The 25,781-nt window shown below is 39.5% G+C and overlaps 2 protein-coding genes across 5 annotated transcripts in view; one reads left to right on the top strand and one right to left on the bottom strand.

The window, feature by feature from the left end:
* The window catches only part of LOC140241858 (uncharacterized), a 99,418-nt gene that overhangs the window by 71,299 nt on the left and 2,338 nt on the right, over positions 1-25,781 (bottom strand). The gene's annotated exons all lie outside the window — the stretch shown is intronic.
* LOC140241734 (uncharacterized) lies at positions 12,969-25,775 on the top strand. Of its 4 annotated transcripts, none has more exons than XM_072321482.1 (10): positions 12,969-13,017; positions 13,831-14,036; positions 16,481-16,699; positions 17,996-18,150; positions 18,486-18,627; positions 19,859-20,035; positions 20,957-21,089; positions 21,498-21,655; positions 22,731-22,910; positions 23,519-25,775. In XM_072321482.1, the coding sequence occupies exons 2-10, from the start codon at positions 13,973-13,975 to the stop codon at positions 23,803-23,805; spliced, it is 1,515 nt and encodes a 504-aa protein (XP_072177583.1). In that variant the 5' UTR covers positions 12,969-13,017; positions 13,831-13,972; the 3' UTR covers positions 23,806-25,775. The 4 variants fall into 4 exon arrangements, with proteins under 4 accessions (XP_072177583.1, XP_072177582.1, XP_072177584.1 ...); XM_072321481.1 differs by having other exon boundaries at positions 12,993-13,034; positions 13,816-14,036; XM_072321483.1 differs by having other exon boundaries at positions 13,014-13,034.

Raw genomic sequence — 25,781 nt, forward strand, 5'->3', positions numbered from 1 at the left:
AGTTTTAAGCTTTTCTGTCTGGGGGTGTATTTACATAGTTCTTGCGTCCATAATTGTGTACTTCTTTATGGTAGTAAGTACTATGGTATCGCATTCCTTACTATCTCTCAACCTTGTTCAGTGTTATTGTGCCTCTGCCACAAAGTGTAGCCAGAGGTGTTATGTTTTCAGGTTGTGTAGCCAGAGGTGTTATGTTTTCAGGTTGTGTAGCCAGAGGTGTTATGTTTTCAGGTTGTGTAGCCAGAGGTGTTATGTTTTCAGGTTGTGTAGCCAGAGGTGGTGTTATGTTTTCAGGTTGTCTGTCCATCTGTCATCCTTCCATCTTTCTGTCTTTCCGTCCTTCCGCCTTTTTGCCCAAAGCCAACTTAGTGGACAACATAACATTGGAATATACAAATACTTGCTTTCTAAAACAATTTAGCTATCCCAATGAAACCTGGTTCAAGTAATGTAGAAGCACTCAACACATTTGGGGTTTTGCTATGAAACTTTCAGACATGTCATTTCGGAGGGGGGGGGGGGGGTGCCAATCATGTGAAACTGTTATCTCACATTACTAAGATTTACTATAGCTCTACTGGGAAAATAATGCAGTATGGCGGAAGCATACCAGTCACCATAGCGACATTTCTAGTTTTGGGGGGTTATTTTTATGCCTCCGCCACGAAGTGGTGCCGGAGGCATTATGTTTTCGGATTGTCCGTCCGTCCGTACGTACGTCCGCATTCGTTTATGCGATAACTTGAGAAATATTGACTGGAATTTTACCAAACTTGGTCCAAGTATAGAGTATGACGGGGCAATTATTTGATTTGATTTTGGGTGAAATCGGCCAAAGGTCAAAGGTCAAGGTCAAATCATGAAATTGTATCCGTTTACGCGATAACTCAAGACTGGATCGAGTAAATTTCACCAAACTTTGTCCGAGGATGATGTATGATGGGACAATTACATGATTAGTTTTTTAGTGAAATCGGACAGAGGTCAGAGGTCAAAGATCAAGGTCAAATCCTAAAATATATATGTTTATGTGATAACTCAAAACTGGATGAAGCAGCTTTCACCAAACTTGGTCCAAGTATGATGTATGATGGGGCAATTAGTTGAGGAGATTTTAGTGACATTGGCAAGGAGGTCAAAGGTCAAAAGGTCAAGGTCAAATGCTAAAAATGTTGCTATTTCCCCCTTATCTATGCAATGCCCGAAGGTATTTTATTGAAACTTAGTGTAGACATGTACTACTGCGTAAAGATTCTCCAGAGAGAGTTTCATGTCATAAGGTCAAAGGTCAAAAGGTCAAAGGTTAGGTGAAAATGTAAACAATTTCACTTTTCTCGCAAATGGTTCAATGTCAGGTGTCAAAGGTCAAGGTCAACTCAAAATTTTACTGTTTCCCTCATATACTACCGTAGTATATGCAGTGCTTGCATTATTAGTTTTAAAACTAGGTATTACCTAATGGAGATTCTCTGGGAAATTTCCAGCCAGAAGGTCAAAGGTCAAAGGTTAAGGGTCAAAGGTCAGGTTTAAATGAAAAAAAAAAATTTGTACTGTAATTTAAATTTCACTCTTTCTTCATACCTTGAAAATTACTCAATGCATAAACATATAACAGGGTCGGTCAGAAGTCAAGTAAAAATCCTCGATTCCCCAAATATGTGTACCTGCACTCTTAGACAATTATAGCAAACCCAGTTTGAGGAAAGTGAACATTCAAGACATTTCTGACAAACCTGTCATATCAATATTTTGCCAGTTATGTGAAACTGTCATCACACATTGTGAAGACATTGTACTAAACAACTATTGGGAGAATCATGCATTATGGCGGAGGCATCAGTCGCCATAGCGACATTTCTAGTTTCTGTCTGTGGTAAGAAGCCACAAATAATTTCTTTCAAAATCATTATGGTACATTCAGCAACGATTGTGCCTGTATAATAAGACTGAATCCTTCCTTCATGATAGCAGACATGATCAAATCTGTTGTGTGTGTTAGTCTTTTGTGAGAGGATATGAAGGCAAGTAGGTTTATCCACACTAATCTGTTTATTCCTGAGATCAGATAATCGGAATAGTGGTGTTTTGTTGCATGCAAGATGAATTTTCTAAGTATTCCGTCGTAACTTCATGCGTACACATCCTTCTCAGACAGCCAGAGAGGAGATAGTTGTGTGGAGAGATGATGTTGCATCCTTCTTGTTCTTGAAACTCGTTCTAGGACACTTCTAAGCATACAGTCTGAAATCTTCCATACATATCTAGTTGGAGCATTCACGTCTGTATTTCCAAGGCTGCCTGATTCACTAACAGTTGATAGTGAATAGGAATGTCTGCTGACACGTCTGCTAACACACGTAGTGATATATCACTCCCCTTTTGAAAGGGTGATAAGAGTGAGTAAGGTTGACTAAACGGCAGAGAGCGGCAGAGAAGATGCTATTCTTCCTACCATGTTTCTGTGTATAACACAGGTTGTCTTCGGATCTGTTTGGGTCATCTTGTATGCATACATTGGAATGCATGCATTAGAGATGGCTTGTCCGATTTCTGCTTTTACTTTCCTTCAATCAAGGCAGAAAGTGTCTAGTAAAGCCCTCTCTTGACTCAAGTTACTGATGTGGATCCCCAAACACAGTCACAGGGAGTGATTCAAGGTCCCTGTGTCAGAAAAGGTCATTCCGCCATCCTTAGTAACAGATGGGGGTTTCTTTTGCTGTCTGCACCACAGTCGACCTGTCTTCACAGAGCTGCCAAGTCTCCTCCGATTCTCCAGGAGTCTTTCTGAAAACTGTGATATCTCCATATCTAGATACGAGAATATAGAGATCTTCTTGATTCCGGGACTCATCTCTTACCCACTGAGATGCATGTAACGCACAAGTATCTCCCCGATTGTTCTTTACAATCTCCCAATTTGGATTGATGATCGTTCGCAGCCATGTCTTCCGTGAGACTGGTGCACTGCAAGATGTCCTGTTTTCTCCCTCTGTTTCAAGATGTAGGAAACAAAGGACTCTGATGTTTCATTCTTTCGTGTCCCGGTATGATCTTTACTGTGGCATATTAAATCCAGTCAGGGTGTGGTTTGATCCATCATGCATTTCAGACCACTATTTTTAGCTCACCTTAGCCAAAGAGCCAAGTTGATTTGTCATGCCTACACTTTGGACATTTCTGGCTTCTCCTGGGAAACCCCATGATGGATTTTCACCAAACTTGGCAAGTAGCATGCATACCAAAAGTGATTGGATTACAATTTGTTCAAAGGGCACAATGCCCCAAAACCTTGAAAATGAGGAATCTTTAAAAATGTTCTCCTTAAGAACCAGATGTGTTAGTGCTGAGTGTGCTATGAATGAGTACAAGAGGATTAAGGGCAAATGCAGTTTTTTTTTTTTTCATTTTCCTCTGATGGACACATTGTCAAATTTTCACTGAACCTGTCAGGTATTGCACGTTGGAGATAAAGAATCTTCAGATTAGAGAGTACATTGTGTTAAGAAAAACAAATCATGTATAAAACCAGAAATGATAAAGCTAAAGTGCTTCAAGTTCAGAAAAGCATGTTTGTGAATTCGGTTTCAAGTTTGCTCCATGTCAGGTCCTGAATGCCTCCTTTGGGGCACTTGGGGGTAGGGGACCACTTTGTGTGCTAGCCATTTGTTAGTTTTCGATAGAATGAATCATGAAAAGCCCTTATCATCATTAAAGGTTAATGTTTCAATTAATCGTTTCATAGAAAACATGCTGTATATTTAAAGATAAGTAAGATGCATGCTGTAAACTGTTCAAACTCCAAAGAGAAAAATGAAAAGAATGACTGGAGTTTCCCTATGCAAGTGCAAAGAGTCTCCATTTGATTGTCTTTGAATTCATTACTTACTATTACATACCTTTCTTTATTTACATTACATACATAATGAGGAAACAATTTTCATTTTTTTTTTTGGTTTTTTGTTGATGGCGATACATTTGTAGCATTCTTATTGCTTTTGTTTCTCATAAAATCTAAAATGTGATTTGCTTATATATGTTTTATTGGGACAAAATACAAACAAACAACATTTGCAAGTTCCTGTGGTTTAGGTTAAAAATTGGGTTATCAATTACAACAGTCCTTTGCTAAATGCCAGGATTGGACCATACGTTACTAACATCAACCATTCAAGAGCTTTCAGTGTGTATAATGAGTGAAATGATCTGCTTTAGGAGATGAATGCGTAATGTATTTTTGTTATTGCATTTAGTATTAATGATCTGCTTTTTTTGTTGTAGTTGCAGATAAAGTTAACTGTTTTAACATTTGCATTCTTTTTGCCAAAGTGTTACACTCATTGAGATTCTTAGCTTGTAATTTTGTATCATTTTCACGTATGTCAACTAACATGCATTGTCTAGGTTTGTGTAACTAGTAGAATAGTGCTTCAGTATTTGATGATATATATTCATGAAAACTAACACCTTGCTTAAATCATTTTATATGCTGTAATTGAAAGATACGTGGACTGTCTGTAGTGTTTATCGCTCACTAAAGAGAAAAAAACAACAGATAAAATGCGTATTCCTTCAATATGTCTCTTAAACGTATTTTCAGAGACACCTATGATAATCAGATGCATAATGTATTGAGTAACTCTGTGATTATTTTATTCTTAGAGGGCTTTTTTCATGTGACCTACCTCAGTTGTCACTGCTTTATGTTGCTTTTTCATCCAGTCACAGGCCAAGATTACTTAATTTGCAAAAAAAAAAAAAAAAAAAAAATTATGTATGCAGAGACAGTATTATGATTAGATAAAAGTCTTACAGCTGTGTGAAAGCTTTAATAAATAATTGATATGTCATAATATCTATGCTTTATAAAGACTAGTACCATTAATAAAGCAGATGGTAGATTACCAGTAATGAATGTTTTCTGTCAAAGCTGCCGATGCATACAAAACATAATTCTTGTGGCTCTTATTGGTGCATTTTCTTTAAGAACTTGCATTGATGCTATCATTCTATGAAGCACATCACATTGACGATCTTGATTATGATATTTATTTGGGGTTTTTATGCCTCCGCCACGAAGTGGTGCCGGAGGCATTATGTTTTCGGGTTGTCCGTCCGTCCGTCCGTCCGTCCGTCCTTCCGTCCGTCCGTCCGTCCGTCCGTCCTTCCGTCCGTCCGTAATGAATTTTGTGGACAAGGTAACTATCTAAACCTGTTGAGGTATCCTAATGAAACTTGGCATGTATGTGTATTAGGGGGTGAAGTTGTGCCTATCAACTTTTGGGTGCACATGCTCAAGGTCAAAGGTCAAAAGGTCAAGGTCAAATACATAAAATTTCACTTTTTCCACCATATCTATTGAATGCCTGAAGATATTTTCTTGAAACTTAGTGTATACATGTATTACCCAATTAAGATTCTCTGGTGAAAGTTTGCGTCATGAGGTCAAAGGTCAAAGGTCAAAAGGTCAGGGTCAAATACATGAAATTTCACTATTTTCACCATATCTATTGAATGCCTGAAGATATTTTCTTGAAACTTAGTGTATACATGTATTACCCAATTAAGATTCTCTGGTGAAAGTTTGGGTCATGAGGTCAAAGGTCAAAGGTCAAAAGGTCAAGTAAAAATATCAAAACTTCTTTTTTTTTTCTCCGTGCCTTGGAAAATTGTTCAAGGTATCTTCATGGAACATAGTATATACATGTACTGACTGGAAGTGATTATCTAGAGAATGTAGGGTTCATGGGGTCAAAGGTCAGGGGTCAAAGGTCAAGTGCAACACTTCACAATTTTACTATTTCCCTCATATTTATGCAATGCCAGCAGGGTTATTAGTTTTTTACACTTGGTGTATGCATGTGTAACCTAATAGAATTTCTCTGGAAAGTTTTTTTTTTCTTCTTTTTTTGCCTCAAAGGTCAAAAGGTCAAAGATCAAGTGAAAGTGCTGAACTAACTTTTTCCTCCATATCTCGAAGTGGCTCAAATTATCTTGAAACTTAGTACATATTATGCATGTTCTACCTGAAAGTGATTATCTTATGAATTTTAGGGTCAAGGGCCAGATGAAAATGGTAACAATTTACTATTCAATTCAGAAATTGCACTTTTTCTCCACACCTGTACCTTGAAAATTACTCAATGCCTAAATGTATGAATGGGTCAAAGTCGAGTTAAAGTCCTTAAATCCCTAGATACATGCTCTCCTATTCATCCAATTAAACCTAGGTCAAGGAAGGTGAACATTCAACACATTTGTGACAAACTTGTCATTTCAATATTTTGCCAATTTTGTGAAAATGTAATCACACATTGTCCACATGTACTATCTAGACCTATTGGGAAAATCATGCATTATGGCGGAGGCATACCAGTCGCCAAAGCGACATTTCTAGTTTTTTCTTGGCTTTGGGCTCAAAGTATGCCATAAAGGAGTGCCAGAATGTGTGTGAAAGACTTTTGCTTCCTCAAATTTAGAGGGTGTTTTTTCATTTTTGTTGTCATTGGGGATGTAATTCTATGAGTTTCCTATTATATTTTATTTATATTTTATCATGTGTGTCCAAAATGAAAAAATCAGTACATTCGTGTAAGATAGCAGGGTGAATTCATATGTGATATAACACTTGCTCCCCGCAGTATGGTGAAAGACAGACTTGCGCATAATTTTCTAAACGTAAACCAGAAGAAGTTCAAACTTTTGAGATATATGAAAGGAAACTTGCCAGTGGTTTCATAAGGAAATTAAACATGCGGATACATGGTAACAGACTTACATAATTCAAACTAAATGTTTATATGAAGAGAAGTAGTTACATAGTAAAAGAAGAGGTTGTACAAAGTACAAAGATCACTATTCCAGGGCGGTACCTCCAAGAATGATAATGTACCAAATGGTAATTAATTCATGGTCTCCTCGGACTTTCCAGGGAGAAAGAGAAGTTGCTAACACAAATAATGGTGTTGCTGTTATCACCTCTATTACTGCTATTACCACTATTTTATACTTCTGCCTGTAACACAGCTACATTGTACAACCACAAATACTGCTGCCACTGCAACAACTGCTGATAATACAATAATGAATACTTCTTAGTGTTTCTACCAACACATCAGCAGTGACCATAATTATATTAATCTACCATCCACAAAAATGGACTGGTTTTGATCTTCACGCAGGGATTGGATGACCTCGCTTGTGTCATTCAAATTTTCTCATCCCATTGTTCTATGTTTGCCTGTCTTAGCAATGTTGATTTTGTGTGTTCTGGTTTCACTATGGTTGATGTGGTTGGTCGCAGGCTCGCAGTGTCAAGGGTTGCCTGTATCCTGTGGGTCTTTGTTGGCTGTCTTTTCCTGAAGATAAGGACATGACTGAATATTCTTAGAGCCATTCTTCCTGGCTCTTCCATTATTCTACTTTCTCCTGGGATGAGGATGACATTCTTGCTTGTTGGATATCAGGCCAAAAGTCACTGTTACACTGTGAATGCTATGGTTGCCACTTCTTCTCTTGCTTTTGGCAGCAATGTCCCTTCACAGCACCATTCACAAGTTCTTTCTAATGACTAAGTAGAGGAAATGGATGTTGAGAAATTCTTTTTCCGGAAGGTAAGTAACAGCATGTGAAACAGAAAGTATGAGGGAGTTGGATTTATGAAAACATGTAATTGCATGGAATCCTCGTAAAATGCTTCACGAAAAGCTCTTGACAAGATTGAGAAAAGGTTCACAAAGTGTCGGCAGAGTTCAGGCAAAGTGGCATCTTTGCGGGTAGGCAAGCAGCTTCTTTCAAAGTTTGATGAAGTTAAGACACTCACCAGTTCATTTACAAAAGAGTCCTGAGGCTGAAGCAGATGCATTGGTGAAATAAATTACAATAATAGTGTGAAGAAGTTACTGAGAGGCAACAACAAGCCACTCTTGTACGCTTGTGTTGAGTTGCTGTTTGTACTTTGATTCTTATCAATTGTCTGAACAGGAAGTTAGGGAAGAGTAAAGTGGCAAATCATGGTACAGTTTACCTGTGGCTTCAGATTTCTGAGAGGTTAGAAAACCAGAAAAAGATTCCCGCTTGTCTTGTATCCCGCAATGGAGAGCCATGGGCCATCTCATGGCTCTCTTGAGTAAATCGTTTGGCAATCATTGCACAGAGTAGAAAGTTGCAGTGCTTGGCATCAGCCAGCCAAGCAAAATAGCAGTTCTCAGCGCAAGACTCCTTTTCCAAGTCCATTCTGAAATTCTTTGCTGCTAGTGACACCAGTGGCAGTGAAAAATCCTTGTGTCTCATTGGGAATTTAGAAGACATAGGCAGAGCTATGATCCTTAGCAATGAGTCTTGGATCGCTGAGAGTTTTCTTTTTTGTTCAGATTCATTAATGGTTGACTGAATCTGTCAGAGAGATGACTTGGAAGAAAACAGTTTCAGTACCAATGGTTTGACATACATTGTATATTTGAGACCATGAAATCAAGATATTTTATCTGAGGAGGAACTGGAAATAAGAAAACAAAATCTTGTACCCATGCTGTTAAGCTTAAAATGTGATTTATAAACAGAGAAGCTTCCTATTTAAGCGTAAATGGCAGTGTGAAATTCAACCTTTCTCCATTGATTCTCCTGCATAGTGATAGTAGAGTAATATCCAAAACATTTTGTAGTCGTCACTTAGATGTATCTACTTCTATCAAATTAGTTTAGTTGCCTGTTTCAGTTCCTCTTTCTTAGACTATAGATGTAGTGGAAGATATGTTTTTTCAAAAATTATTATTATTATTATTATTATTATTATTATTATTATTATTATTATTATTATTATTATTATTATTATTATTATTATTATTATTATTATTTACATTTAAACAATGTGCCAGGCTATTGAAAGAGTGCAGCTAAAAATCTCTGAACTTGGGAGATGCTGTAGCTTACTCTTGAATAGAAATATACAGAGAGCAATAAGTCTCAGAAATTGTCATATAAAGTATTCAGTGTGTCTAAATCAGTTATAATTGTGGTAGGATGATGACTATAAAAGGAACAAGTCCACTTTCCATCAGTTCAGTGTGATTATGATTATCTTCATATGATGCCATTCATCAAGCAAGAGGTGGAACTGTGCCAAGAAGAAAATGCACCTTTTCCTTTCAAGAGCACCTTGTAGGGGAAATATTGTATTTCAGCTTCTTTTTTGGTGTAGAGAGACACCAGAATGTAGATATGTAGCAAGCTCATTGGAAGAAAACGGCAGGCCTTTGTGCTAAAATAAGAGATAAGATGGTGCTTAATTTGTAAACATTGACAGTATGACATTGTAGAAGCAAGACAAATAGCTCTTTCAATCTGTCATAAAATAGTAGTTTTTCCTGGCATGTTTCATTATTACTCTTTTCAAGAAGCGAAGTAGCTGAAAATAAAACTTGATGATCAGTAATTCTTTTTTTTAATGTTCTCTCTCTCAGTGTAGGAGATTTTTATCGTTTACATCAAGGAAGTTTCGATAAAGAGAAATTTTAGGAAATTGTGAAGAGGTTTGACCTTGTATCTAAACTTAGTTTTTCATCATCCTTTGAGTGTTACCAGGTAATTGTGCCTGCTTATGATAAGCTGCACGATTACAGTCCATGTTGTTGTTTTATAACATTTGCCAAATAAAGTTTCTTTAAAAGCAGAATACCTTGCAGAGTTGTTATGTCAGAGTATTGTGTGCAAGCAGTTGTAATATATTCAGTGAAGAAATGTGAGAAATATTTAATGACATGGTAAGACAAGAGAGAGCGAAGAGTGGTTAGAGTGAAAGTTTATACCATACCTGTTTATGTTGAATAAGATCAAGAAAGAGAATGGGGGGGGGGGGGTTAGGTTGCAGCCCAGATACACACACACACACACACATTAAAAAAAAATTAAATATCAAATAAAATCTGACATAATGTTCCATTTTCCTGTCCTCAACACTCCATGGGGGTGTTTCATAAAGCTGTTCTTAAAGTTAAGAACGACTTAAGAACGACTGGTGATCAGTTCTGATGTGCTATACTTATCAAAATGTAAATAATTCAACACAAGAACTAATCACCAGCCATTCTTAAGTCTCTCGTAACCTTAAGAACAGCTTTATGAAACACCCCCCTTCAACGTATTGCCACTCATAGCTAGCTCGCTTCACCGAAGAGGCTCTGAAGCCACGTTTTAACAGAGCCTTGTTGCCAGGTAGAGTCCGGGTATTTTTTTTTTTTTTTTCTACCCAATGTTTCCTGTTGAAACGGTCCCCGCAAAATGTTCCTCGGACGTTGTCGCGGTAACTTCTGTCAAATTCTATCCTAACCAGATAGGGTAATTACGGCAACATCATCCAGACATTGCCCTGACATTACCCGGGTAACCCTTCTGATAGAACGCAACTGCGGTAACATTCCTTTGATACACTCAATACGCAGATGCAACATTGCACACAGAGAATAACTGACACACGTGCATGAATTGTAACCTCTGGGCCCCGTTTTATCAAAAGATATAATCGATTATAAATTTCATTACCACACAGGCTGCCATAGACTTATGATAGAAATCAACTATAAAATCAATTATAACTCTTTATGAATCAGGGCCCTGGTCTTCATGGTTGAGATCAGTGATTGTAGATACATTTTGTTTACAGAATCTTGACCAATGGCGCTGGCCGGTGGGTGGGATATAGTTGCATCATAGTAGACACAGCCCCTTTGTAGAAACGTACCCGTAGAGGTTTTCGAATAATGGTACCCCTTGCTCTAGCTTTTCAACAGATTTATTGCCGAGGCAAGGAATTTTGTTCTCCTGACCTTGTTGAGACGTTGTCGGGGTAATTTTTGTTAAAACAGGGCTTGAGTGAAATTCATTTGGCCGTAGACATATTAAAGGGAGATGCAAAACACAACCGGACTTTGAGTTATAGACCTATCCTTGATTGATTATAATGAGCAGTGGCGGATCCAGAGGGGACGCAAGCGGCGCACCTCCCCCCTTTATTTTCGGTTAAAAACAAAAGAAATAAAAAGAAAAAAAAATGAAATGAAACCCGGAAGTGGCACCACAAATATAAGTTGCGCCCCCCCCCCCCCTTTACAGAATTCCTGGATCCGCCCCTGATGAGAGATGAGAGGTTTTGAAAGTTTGTAATATTTTTGTAAGAACAAGAATTATAGTGAATGTTTGCCTCCCCAGTTTCAGTGCTGGTGTATACAGCTAGTGTGTCGTGAAGCTCAATCGTGATTGAAGAGATTATGTTTGAACTTGTCTGATGACCAGCCATTGTCTGTGGATATTCAGTGGGAATAATTATTTTGATTTTTTTTTTTGTGCGTGTATGTATGTGTGTGTGTGTGTGTGTGTGTGTGTGTGTGTGTGTAAAGATAGAGCTAGGTGAGCAATAGCATACCTAGGCCTACAAGTAGGTCATATACGTCAGCGAGGTCGTAGTATAATAATATGTTAAAATTCATCTACAACAAAATATCCTTGTTTTGACAGTATCCCTACTGTGAAAATTGTCAACTTCAGTCCACTTTTATGTACTTTCATCCAGTGTCTTATGCGACAGATCATTATCATGACGTGTTTTTAAGTTTGGCAGTTATCTCGATTCTGTGTACGTGTGAACGGATGCAAAAAAAAAAACCCCGAATTTCCGAGCGCAATCGCTAACCCGCTAATTTGGAGCGTCTGAACGGTTGCGAAAAAACAAACAAAAACAAAACAAAACAAAACAAAAAACACGAGTTTGAGCGCGCTCGGTCACCGCTATTGTTGCACATGCGGCTAGTGGTATGGACGAATGACGTACTCCAGTATTAGCACGAGTACGCGCTGACTTTGTTGCCATTGTTGTCAGAGTCGGCATAAATCTCCTCTTTTTGGTTGGTTGGTTTGGTAGTTTGTGAGCTGATTTTGGACGAAATTGACAATAAAAAGTCATGAAGACTTTTTTTTTTTTTTTGCGGGGGTTTGTATGGTGATTGAGCGCCACAGTTCAGTTGGGAGCATAGACTTTTTGAGGACTTTTTTGTTTTGTTTTGTTTGTTTGTTTGTGTGTTGTTTTTTTTTTTTTGCTCGTCAGTTGATGAGGCACCACAGTTGGTGGACGTAATGTGACATAATATTAAACACCATGACAATTTGATATAACCGTAATTTTAGGCCGCTTCAGGCGTAATCCCATGTTTTTCGCTGGTCACACTAAATATGCGCTGCCGCCCGCGTTCGCGCTCCGGCCGCGCGTGCCTGCTCTTTCGAGCAATATATCTCGGGGGGGGGGGGGGGGGGGATTTCATCAAGCATGCATTTTGTCGGATTTCTTTTCCAGGATTTGGAGTAGCTGAAATCAAATTAACGCCAGCAGTGTCATGCATTTAGTGTGCGCAGTTTAGAACTCTTGACACTTTTTAATCTGGCAAGTTTTCGTGTATAAATCTGCGAGACTTTTTTTAATATTTCATTTTGTTTTGCAATTTCATATCAAATAAAGCTTTGTGATTAATACTGGTGCATAAACTTGTGTCGATTTTATTCACGTACTGAGGATCGGAAATAATGCAGTGTCGATTTGTATATAGTTACATGAAAAATCAACCCTAGCTAGCTGTTGTGATACTGCAGCTAGCACTTCATTTATCAGCACAGTTGATTCTAGGATCCGCTATAGCACAGGAGTAGAATACTCATCCTCCTCCTCATCATCATTATCATCATCATCATCTGTGGTACTCTGTGGTTTACACTGTACAGTTGTACTACTAGTACTTGAGTACATTGTACTGTTATGCGTAAGGCGCGCACACGTACGTCGGCACGTACGTTTCATACTACACTTGTACTAGTAGTAGTTTGCGCACCTGCACCCAATGCATGGCAAGTTAGTTTTTAGCGACCGACATAGTACAACGTTCGCGCGCGGAACCTTGCCGCCGCGCTGCGCCCGTAGACCCTGCGTTTTAATGCCGCCTGACTGTACTGGTGTAGACTTTGCACTTGCAAAGATTGGTAAGATCGATGTACCGGTATGTATCTCTTTGTCATATATTTTGAGGTCTGTGTGGAGGACGTATTTTTCTTCGGGAAAGTGGAGCACGGGTTTGTAGATCTAACTTGTTAGTGGGATCGGGATGTACTTGAATCCCATTTTTGTGTTCCACGATCCAAGCAACGTCGAATCTCGCTGACTCGTGTCGTGGGATTTGCGCGTTGCGCTAGCTCTACCATCGTTAGCTCTATAACTTGTGTTAGCTGCAAGGCGCTAGGCATCTCGGTGTGGGCATCAGCGGCCGGATCCTTGATCCTGGGAGTTAAGAAACCAATATCTAACGTCGTAGGGCCTATAAACTACGCTTCTTTTTGATTTAGTCTAATCTGACTAACGTTAGAAACTCTCTAACAGTTAAGGCTAACAATACTAACATTGTTCTAGGTTTCCAGTTAGTGTTATTTACTGTTACTGTTAAGAGCAACCCCACAAGCAAACTATAAGTTGTATAACGACAACCTCACTAGCGTTAACGTTACACGTCTATTAAACTTTAGGATTCTACTGCGACCAGCAGCCCGAAACGCGTAGCGGCCCATTACGCTACGCGTTTGGGGCTGCTGGTCGCAGTTAGGATTCTACCAACTACTTAATGCTAACGGTTGGACGTTTATCATTCAATTCAGTTACTGTATCATCTCTAAGGACAGTGACGAACTCTTGCTAGTACCAAGGCAAGTGTAACGTTAGACTCTAACGTTACTGTGGACTTGAAAGGTGATAAATTACATACGGTTTAACGTTTGAAATAACCATAGTCCATACAACTACAGGTTAAAAACAAACGAAGGCCTCAACAGGAGTCATCACTACATCAGTCTTCACCCAGTCATCACTCCGCCTCCTTGAGAGTACTCGGCAGTACCGGTATTAAAATCAACCCAAAGGTCTCCTTCCCATCTCCCTACATCAGCGATGACACCAGATTCCCTGTTACTGTTCATCGTAACTGGCTTCATCATCGGCATCGATTGCGATAGTAAGGTCTTTTGTGTTTTACTGGCACGACACTAGCTATATTTACCATGTTGGATTGTTAGGAATCTGAGTATTTTAGGAGCTACTGTAGAATCTACATCAAAATGATAGGGCCTATGGTAGACCACCTATATAGTATTACTATTAGAATCTAGTTCCATACCGTTCTGTAATGGCAGTCTACTTTTAATTTTACTTGAACTTGTGCTTAGCCTACCTAACATTAACACGGTTACATTTTGATTTATAATGCAAAGTATTGACCTTTACATGCCATATGATTTTATAGATATATACTTAGTAGGCCCTTAAAACCTGCTACAGACTGTATACAGTTGACTCCCGTTATAACGAAGTCCCGTTGTAACGAAGTCCTCGGGACCGGCAATTTTCTTTCGTTCTATCGAAATTTCGTTGTGACCGAACAAATAAACAATAAAAAACATACCCTTGGCTTGAGAAGGTGGTATTGGGGCCTGAATTTTTAGCTCACCTGACTCGGAGTCGAAGGCTCAAGTGAACTCGCAACTACTAACATTTAGTTGCGATCACTATTCGTCCGGCGTCCGAGGCACGACGCGTCGTGCGTAAACTTTTTTACATTTTTGTCTTCTTGAGAACCCCATGAATGACCGATTTTCACCAAACTTGGCAGGCAACACCCTACTCCGGGGAGGGGGGTAGGATCTCAATTTCTTCATATGGGCACCATGTCCCATCTGGGGGCCCCCAAGGGGGGGGGGGCAACCCCCCCCCCCCCAAAATTAAGGAATCTTTAAAAATCTTTTCTAGAACCAGATATGATAGAGCTAATTTAATACATTGAGTTAGCACATTGATGACTGTAGACAGTGAGGTGTAGTTTCAAGTTTGTTCATGGCGGAATCAGGGGTACCTCCTTTTTTTTGGGGGGGGGGGGATCCGAAGGGGACCTTAATTGTACTTGTTCACCTTCTTGCTGAAAACAACAATTGATTTTCACCAAACTTGGCAAGTAGCATTCCTAGGGGGATAAAACCTAGAGGGGGGGGGGGGGGCGGCAAACCTCCTAGATTTAGGAACCTCCTTTTTTTTGGGGGGGGGGGATCCGAAGGGGACCTTATGAATTGTATTTGTTCACCTTCTTGCTGAAAACAACAATTGATTTTCACCAAACTTGGCAAGTAGCATTCCTAGGGGGATAAAACCTAGAGGGGGGGGGGGGGGGGCAAACCTAAATTTAGGAATTAATTTCATAATATTCTTGGGGAGAATCAGAAATGATAGAGCTTTAAGTTTTTATATTGTATTTTGTTTTTCATCAAAACGACATAGTCCAACATTCTATTAACTACAGTGTACATGTACTTAGCAGGTTTTTTTTTTTTTTTTTTTTTTTTTTTACCAGTGTGATAGACGCCATGCCCCCAGCTCTCAGAGCTGCCCCCCCCCCCCCCCCGCCACAAGTTTGCAATGTTCTGAGGTGAGACTCAGAGTCTGCAAGAATGCGTGTAAGGTGAACTTGCGATACTCGGGTGAGCGCGATCGCGAGACCCCCGGGGTCTCATGTTATTTTGGTGTACCCGGAATTTCGTTATACTAAACATGATCGTGTTCGTTCCGACGTTATAACGGGAGTGCACCGTCTGTAGAAAACGTCTGGATTGGTCTGTTATGTGTCTTCAAAACAGTGGCCCTACTTTATATTCCGGTGCATGCCATTTTTCCCTCAATGACAATTGATATACTTAATATACTTGCCACCCACGGTACTGTAACGCTAGGCCTCAAGTTAGATTAATAACTGTTCTAAAACTTCTAGACCATAGCCCAATTCAAAGTAGGCCCTACATCTTTACTGTTATCTACTAAAACTCTAGTAGTAGATCTCTGCCTACAGGTTGGTGTACCACTACAATACACCTTCAATTTGTGACTGGGTCAAATTGAGCAATGTTGTGTGTAATCGTCCCCTCTACTAGTAAGAGGCAAAACATTTAGTCCCTCTGATGGGACATGAAATAGAGTTCCCGTGTGTAAGAAAGTCATACCTCATGCCCGTAAAACAAAAGATTCCGCTCCATTCCTTCATTCATCGCAAAGAGCAGGATGTTTAACCCGGTGAAGTGGTCCCGCCTCACACCCAACTGGGCCCCATGAAAGACCAGATAGTGCAGCTGAATATGGACAATCCAGCCGTTTTCTCAGATGGAATATGAAACAAACAAACAAACAAACCGGGTGTTTTTGAATTCTGATGCAAAATTGAAAAGAAGTCATGTCTGACCTCGTCTTTATCCACCTGTTTACTTGTCTCTTCTGGTTGTGCATATGGTAATGTTTTCTATGGTCTAACTACGTACAGTTTCAGTACAAACAAGAAAAAAAAAAAACTGCCGTGGGTAATTGTGTAATATCGTGTTATTATTTATTTACCTGTATAATGCGCTACGTTCCGCAACGCAGTCATCGATTTCGAAAATGCCGACCTGTTATTCGATACGGGTGAGTGGTCGAGCATTCACCTCGTAACCGAACCCACCGAGCAGTCTTACTTCGACGTTTTGCCGCCTCTGCCGGAAGCAACTGCTCAGAAATTTTTCCTCAGGTTTCGGGTCATTTCGGAGAGTGCTGCCCACGTCATCTTGGCTCAAGCCTCAAATCGTATCGACACGTATCATATTGGTAAGCGCAATACAATCATCTTTCAGCCGCTTTACGAAGCAGTTTTTTAATATATACATGTATTGAATTTAGTCAAATAATTTTGAAACAGCTACTGAGTATCATACTAGAATTTATGAAATTGCAGTGATAAAAGATCAGAAACAATTAAAGAAAAAAATCGAGAATAGCGACGAGCTATGACTAAAATAGCACAGTTCTTGAAATGATTTTTTTTATTCCCTTCTTTCTTAAAAAGTAGTGTTCTTCATCTTCTGCAGTATCATCTTCCAGGCGTTTCAAATAGTCATACACAGCAAAAAAAAAAAAAAAAAAAAAAAAAAAAAAAGTAGGGGCCTGAACACTTTTTCAAGTTCATATTTTTCATAGAAAAATTGACTAAATATCAATGTTTCATATACCATGTTAAAGGTCATTTAATTGGCTGTCAACCTTTTAGGTCAATAAAAAAAGGCAAACTTTACGCATGAGTGAACACATTCGTTTTTCTCTTCCAAAGCACAAAAGTTAAAATTGCAAAAATGGACAAGTTGTCATTCATGCGTATGTGCTCTTCCATGTAACGACTACAAAAGAAAATTCAAAACAATAAGGAATACAAATTAAATTTCAAAAATCATTCTATGATCTCTAAAATGACTTTGTAGCCCGCAAAGATAATGAAATGCGAAAAAAAAAATAATAGAGAAAATTAAGAGTCTTCTGTGAAATCAAAATCTAAATGGCAAGAAAGAGGTAATATTGATAAAAATGGTAGAAATTTCAAATCAAATACATATGATATGTGGTTCTTGAATTTGTCTCATGAATTCTAAAATTCATAAATCATAGAATGAAAAAAAAAATTAGTCTGTCCATTTTATCACCTTTGCGGCTTACCTCCTGTGTCATCTGAAGTAAGATTCGACAGAAAACTCTTATTTTCCCCTTCAGTTTCCCAATTTGAGGATATAAAGAGATACAAGGGGACGAAAACTTATTTTTGCTATTACATTCATGTCTCTCCTTGTGTTAAATTGGTCTTCTGTTATCATTGCTATCTTAAAGGTTGTTTGCAAATGAACGACAAAATGTCAATTTCTGCGATTTTTACTTTTGTGTCTTGTAGGACAAACATCAATGTGTTCACTCTGCATGTAGTGTCCCTTTGTATTATTCCTACCAGGTTGTTAGCTATTAAATAAACTTTTATATGGTGTATATGACACAATGATTTGATTAAAATGTTTTATGAAAGAAGTGTGTTAGCTGAGTAAAGACGTTATACTTAACGTTAACATAATGTTTGATTTTCAGTTTTCGGCGCGCACAGGAATAACTATGTGTCAATCAGGAAGTGCGTTGGCGACAGCTGCACCGAGATGGCCAGGGCTCTCATGCCGGACGCCGTCATTCTCGACAAAGCGCGCGCATTCTGGATTGCCTATGACCACGATGTCGGCCTCGTCCAGGTCAGTGACGTCATTTAACATAAATCATTTCAGTCGGCTTTGTGTTGTTTTTGTTTTTGTATATCGATGTAAGCGTTTCATACTTCTTTTGAAAAGGTTAATCAAATTATGAGGAAACCCTGCGGAAGAACAGGTAGATTCAGACTATTGATATCCATGGTTTTTATTCATCATTTCAACCAGACTATTTCTTTCTTTCTTTCTTTCTTTCTTTCTTTTTTTTTGCACATAATACGTCTGAAATGAAGTAGCGCTCATTTACATAGCGTTGTTAGTGCATTATGTTACGTCTTGTCTAATTAATGACACTGCACCACCATAATTTCTCCGAGCAGGCCGGCCGAGGAGGGGATAGCTCCCCTTACATCGAGTGGAAAGACCCAACTATGCTGACAATTCATGAGATAGGATTAAGCACTTGGCACGGCAGTGTGGGAAACTGGTGGTTCCCGAAGTCTTATGTCGACTCAAATTGTGGTAATTACCGACATTCAAAACTCTCCTTCACGTTAATAAGAAAAGCTTGAAGTTTGTCTATGAAATTAATCAAACTTTTTTCGTCTGAGTTTTTAAATGGACATCATGTAATTGAAGGGTTATATGGGATCTGATCTGTCTCTAAAGCGATTCTCCGCGGAGTTCTATCTATACTTCGCACTTCTGGCAGTCTTCGTTTATTTCTGTAGGCACCTTTCTTTCCCCTCACCCTTTGGCCTTTTCATTTCCGCAAATTTTGATGAGGGACTTGGTACATAGTGATCATGCAATTGAGGAAAGGAACTTTCATGAATGATGTCTTTAATGATGATGGATATATGATAGTGATGATGATTCACAGAAATTGTCTGGTACCATACACTGTATCTGTTTGGCAAACACTCAAAGGAGAAGAGTCCTATAAGAGAGATAATAATTTAATGTCTGATGAAAAATGGGAGTCTCGAGACATTGGTAATAACCATAGTTATCATCGTCGTCGTCATAAGAAAACAATAGTACATGTAGTATATTGCCTCTGGATACCGCTTTGGATGATTATTGTAAGAATTACTGATCCAGAGGCAAAACTTCTTTAAAGACGAATGATAGTATTATTTATATGTGCAATATTACACTACTGTAAGGCAATTTCGTAATATTCTGCAAGTACTCTGGTTTTACACATTTTGTAAGCTGTCATGTTTGTAGCGTTCACCGGAAACACCAAACCAATCCAAACAAAACAAAACTAGGGATGGTATTCGCAAACAACTACGACAGTTAACGTTTCTCTCGTGAATTTGTGCACTGAGAACGAAGAAGTTCTGCACAAATAGAAATAAAGGTGTTGATACGTTGTCATATCCGACCACCACCAAAAAAAAAAAAAAAAAAAAAAAAAAGGGAAAAAAAAAAGATGTCCCAATTTTAAGGGTTAGCGAACTCCACAGAAGCAACTTACTGTTGGGAGAGACCTTTGTAATACATCTACAATGCTATTTTTACGACTACTTGGCCATCGAAATTTTCTGCGTGCCTGTCCGACTCTGATTTTCCGTCTTCATGTATCCGCCCGTTTCTCTCCTTCGCTCCTCCGTCACCCCTCTTCCTCCTCTCGCTCTCTTATTGCACTCATGGAGGATTATGCCGTACAGTTTATCGAATTCTAAGTCCGTATTTCTGTTTCTTTCACGTCTGCCTGGTTTCTCATCTCCCTCTCTCGACCCAGGTTCCTTGATATACCACGTGGACAGCACATACTCCTACCACTACACGCTACCTGTGATACCAGTCGAATTTGCGATGGAATTCGAGTTTGAATTCTACGTCCAAGCCCTGGCTGATGCCCGCATTCTTCTGGCCTCCGAGGTCGGGCTGGCCGACAATGACGCAGCTTATGAGATAGGTCGGTTTGGGGAAACCCTTTTTAGGGGGTCCCAATATGTCGGAGAAACCTTGCAACACATTTTTCCTTCTTATATAGAGGAATTGTTTGAATTTGAAACAATTCAACGTAGAAGAGAGTCCATTGCCTAAGAAATGTAGTAGCCTATAACAGTTAATCGTAACATGAGGAGCCACAACAGTGCGACAGAATATGGTACACGTATATTATAGCCAAGGTCGCCAAAATGGTCGTAAGTCAATTTTGCTTCAAGAGCTGAGCGTAACATAATGTCGACATCAATATTGACCACTGAACTATCTGCAGTAATCAGCTTTATATGTATATATATATATATATATATATGTGTGTGTGTGTGTGTATGTGTGTGTGTAGTTCAGCCTGTGTTGCACCATTTTCATGTATAAGTTGGGTACCTTAATCATTTCCTTTTTCATTTACGTATGCAGCTCACTATCATACTTCCATATTAAACATACTAGATTTACGGAAAATATATTAGTGTCCATGTTTATCTCCTATATTCACAATTTATCAATGTGTATACTGTTTTTTTAACACAACCAGAAGTACACACTCTTATGATTACTCAGATTTTGTCCGTTATCCGCAAAACGTGCATTAGGGTGATTCTTAAATCGATTTATATTGTCCCTCGTGAGCCATAAATTTCAGTATCCTATTGACATCAACTGGAAAATACATTTCAAAATGTCCAGTCTCTTCTTAAAACAAAAGGAAGCCCCGTTATAATCGCCGTATTCTTTGTGAGCAGTATACGTGCTATCATATGGTATTAATCTATGTTTCACCCAGATCTTATGGAACTTGATTATTGGATTCTCCATGTTCAGAGTAGAGTGTGCTTAAAATTGCCGGTAGTGATTTCCTACGTATGATTTTTTTTTTCTTTTTTTACAGTTATTGGTAGCTCGTCCAATACAGAATCCGAAATTCGACGATGTAACAACGCTGTGGAATGCTGCCCCGCCCTTCAAACAGCTTCCACGCCCCAGATTCTTAATGAGTGGAGCCAAACGAAGTTCTTCATTAGGTACAAAACCTAAGTGCGCTCGCGAGTTATCTTACTCTGATCCATGGTATCTAAAAACAACAACAACAACAACACAACAAAACAACAAACAACCGAACAAACAAAAACGCAAACGGAGTTTCACACATCCTCACATTTTGTCACATGTATCAACCTAGCACTCGATATGACAAATATAATTCTTCGTGCCTATTTGAACTTTTATGACATCAACAATTGTTGGAAGACTTTCTATCTAGATAGGGTGGTAGGCCCTACATGGAATCATTCAAAATCCACATGTAGGCTGTCTTAGGGGGAACGGCGGGGGAAGGGTATAAAACCCACTCCGACTTCAGAAACAGAATGCAATATCCCTAGCCGGTAGACTCGCCTCCTCTTCACTCATCATCTCTCTTTCCGTCGCAGATACCGCCGTGGTCTCATCAAAGTGTTCACGGACGTGGAGCAAATCCCATTCTTGATCTACCAAGACCAAACGCCGATCGCCGTGCGAGCCATCGCCTACTCCAGCGGGCCACACAACGACGCCACGTTCGAGTTTCCAGTTAAGGGAATCCTTGTAGGTATGCATCGAGAAAACAAGCATCAACCACCAACGGGGCCTACTTTTAGTCGCAAATTCATTTTCCTTGCTACTTTGAAGGCAAAGAGGAGCACTAACGTATACTGAATAATGCTCTGGGCTTTTGAATAGAATATCTCGGGTTCGAGTGCAACCAACGCCTGCATCCGTGGACCAGGGCCCCATTTTCATAAAAAGTTACTATCATAGCAGCTCTTGCTGGAATAGCAATTGTCATGGTAACGACAAGAATCAAGCTTCCTGATTGGTTGTTGCTATGTGAAGTTGCCATTCCAGCAAGAGTTGCTATTCAAACATCTTTTACATCATGTTTCATCCAGCATGTCCCCTTCAACCCAGTTATACCAGTGATGCCTGGGAATGCTGAGGTAAAATGACAAGGCCCTTTGTGAGAGCCTTACCTTACATAGGCCCTCCAGTGTATAAGGCCGTATCATGTGGTATCACTATCAGACTTTGTCAGTGGTCTATGTGTACAACCAACCTGATTTGACCAAATGCAAATGAGATCAGAGGTAGGAAAGTTAGGAAAGACTCTCAAAGAAATTCGCAGTGGGAAGTCACCTGGGGTAGATGACATTCCAATGAATTAAGGAAAGCAGCAGGAGAAGAGGGGAAAACTTACTCTGGAAACTAGTTAGACTGGTGAATCAACATACATGTCGAGCATGATCAGATTGTTATACCCGAATACAAAAGGGAACTGTCACAAAAAACACCGTCACAAAAAACAACAACAAACAACGTAACCCGCTTTAGTCAAGTATCTTGGCGAGGATCATTGTTTTCTTTACACTCTCATAAGTAACGGTTCGATCGAATCCCTCAAAAGCATATGCGGTATACCCCTACTGGCCCTAGGCAAAACATTATATCCCATTGCCGTTACCCTCTGAACGGAACTCACACCGTTTGTCCCATGATTACTGATTTCTGTGGCCTCCTTTCGTGGCTAGCATAATACTGTCTGCTCTATTTGACACATGTAGGGAGTTTAGAAGGTGGTATCAAGGTTTAAACCTTTTACTCAATTTGTTATCATTTTCGCAAACCAGGCAACGTAGTATTCGAGACCAAACCGAGGTACAAATACCGCTACGACCTCCCGCTCGTTCCTGATCATAACAGTAATGACATCGATTTGGAGTTCCTGGCCCGGGCTTCCAGCAATGTCATGATCGGTCTCTCGCCTACCATCGCCAATGATGGATTAGATGGATGGTTCTATGAGATATGTAAGCCATTGTCTTAAACGAAAACTAAGGGAAACTGACCAGAAATAAATTTATTTATGAAAAGTAGAGCTAAGGAAATGGGATTCCGTCGGGATTCGAACCCTAGACTTCCGGATTGCTAGACCGGTGCTCCCGACTGAGCTTATAGAAAGCCTTTGTCCAGTGTTAGTCCCAGAAGCCCTAATTCTCAATGCTTATGTGGTAAGAAGGAATTGTGCACATTGTTTTAGTACAGAGATTTCTGCTCATGTTTCGCAATCGGTTGAAACTATATTCATAAAAGTGTATGTGTGTGTGTGTGTTTTCTCCAGCGTTGAACAAGGTATCGCTTATGGCAGCTTCAAAAGGGTGTGATAAACTTTTGTTCCTAGCCATTCATAGGACATAGGTCGCGTGTTCTGTTCCTATTATAATTAATATCATAGAGAGGTATGTTACTGAATTATCTTCAAAAATAATAAAATACGGAATTTCACAGCTCGAAGTAATTGTAAGTTATTCGTCCATAAGTTTTCAACGAGTTACGACCATTATCGGATTTTACAGTAAAAAAGGCTGTGAGTGTATACCATTAAGTTTTGATGTTCTTTCTTCGTGATTTACTCCAGTGATTGGCGGGCATGGCAACCGGAAGACCGTGATCCGCCGCTGCAAGCTGTGTCAAGGGGAGGTCCGACTCGACCACCATCCCCTAGACGTGCCCCTAGACGAGAACCAATTTATTTACTTCCGGATCACATATCGCGCGGGCACAATCACCGTGCAAAGGCGGGATGATGCCTTTCCCATGATGGCGTACTCCGACCCGAATCCACTTACTATAAAAGACGTTGGCTTCACCTCAAGGCACGGCGTCTCCATGACAGTACTCTTCCCTACCTGTAACATCTACTGAGAAGTCAGAAATTACTTCCACCTATTCTGACACTAACGAAGACTTTGATTCACCCCCGAGTTTCTTCCGCCTATAAGAAGTGTAAATACAACACAACATTCCAGGTCCCCTCACCTTTCGCTTCGAAGCTTTGACGGATTTTGAAGCTTTGATTATTTAAAGATATCAATGCAGAAAACCTACATAAAATGATGGTGATAACTTGTGACCTATCACTGATGAGGATGGATTTTCCACGAAATCCATCCGACATAGAGGCTTGACATGGTTTCTTTTTGTCGACCTATTGATGGCTTTATTTCCGTGTGCGCAGTTTCAGCAAAGTCATACATTTGTGTGTGTGTGTAAAGTGAAAAAGGGGAAAACCTGCCCATAACGATCCCATAGGAGAGACTAAACAGACCCTCACTCTCCACCCACCCCTCCCTTAGGTAAGAATTGATGTCAAAACAAGTTTCTTCACTCGGATAGCAAACATGGAAGCCATTGAATACCTTGGGTATGGGTCTAGGGCAATTACCCCCTGGGCAATTACCCGGACCCTTCCCCTGACCCTAATCCTAATCCTGAACCTAATCCTAACCCTAACCCAAACTCCTAACCCTAAACCTAACCCTAATCTTTACTCTAACCTTACCACTAACCAGTATTTAGCGGGGTGGGGGGGGGGGGGGGTAATTGCCTTCTGGGGGTAATTGCCCGGATACGCTTGGGTATGTACTTGTATCAGAGAAATTTGTTGGTGTAGATTCAGGAGGAAATTGTTTAGTGGGTGTGAAACCTAATCATGATTTCGTGCCATTATAACTTGTTTTTAATTCACTCTCTGAAAGAGGAATTCCAGTCCAGTTATGTTAGTAAGTCTGATAAGAAAGGGTAAAATCGTACTGAAATTGTGAAGTTTTGCTAATTTCTGCAAAGCAGTTCTCCTACAGTTGATATGAATATACAAGTGATTGAGCTCAGGATGTCATCACCTCACAAATTCACATTAATCGTGTGCAGAATAAAAAAATGACATAATTCAATGTCATTAAAGTATGAAACAAAGTTATTCTTGATTGAATAACTTCAGAATAATTATCACTTCGATATATCAGGATTTGAGACTGGAGCGTGATTGCGTTTGGAAAACGGGAAATTAAAAAAACAAACAAACAAACAACCTATGTACAAAGTCTATTGCAAGTTCTGAGGGGATTACACTGTCACTACACTATTGCTGCATGTATATGTACCGGTGCTCATATCGACCACGTTGATTGTTCAAGAAGTGCTCTCTGAAAATTAGCGAGACTTCAAAATTTCATAACTTCCTAATTTTTCATCTGATTTTGATCAAATTTTCATTGGTGTGCTTAACAATTTTGTAGTCCTTTTCAGACCAACTTTCAACTGCACTTGAATTGCCTTTTAGGCAATAATACTGAACAAAAAGCAAAACAAAACAAAACAACACATGCCGTTCATAAGACAAAAATATTAGAAACCTGAAGTTAGGTCTCAACCAAAACTATAGTATCCCTTTAATCGACTGCTACTGTGTTGTGTTTTCAACTTTCATTCCCGATGTATTGACAACAGAAAATTAAATTTCTCGCTTTCTTAGCGTAGTTCTGTTTGATTAATACATAGCACTATCTTTGTGTCTTGTGTTTGTTAATGTCCGTAGAATGTATGCCAACTCCCCATGCCCATAACATCAGGAGAATCACTGTTTGACTTAAAAATCACTTAATCACAACCACCTCGTAAATAGTCTGAAAATGAACGCTCGCAGTCATCAGGGGCGTCGATCCTGGGGGCGGGCAGTTGCCCGAGATTATTTTGTATTGTTTTTGATGGGGTTGTTTTGTCCAAGTTTTACCCCCCCCCCCCATCCTGAAAACGGATGGACGCCCCTGCTCGCAGCTGATTGGCTCTTGCCCATCTGTCACGATAGGTGCACTATAAAGTTGCACGTTCACGTGGCTTAA

Source organism: Diadema setosum, chromosome 18, assembly GCF_964275005.1.
Source record: "Diadema setosum chromosome 18, eeDiaSeto1, whole genome shotgun sequence".
NCBI lineage: Eukaryota > Metazoa > Echinodermata > Echinoidea > Diadematoida > Diadematidae > Diadema > Diadema setosum.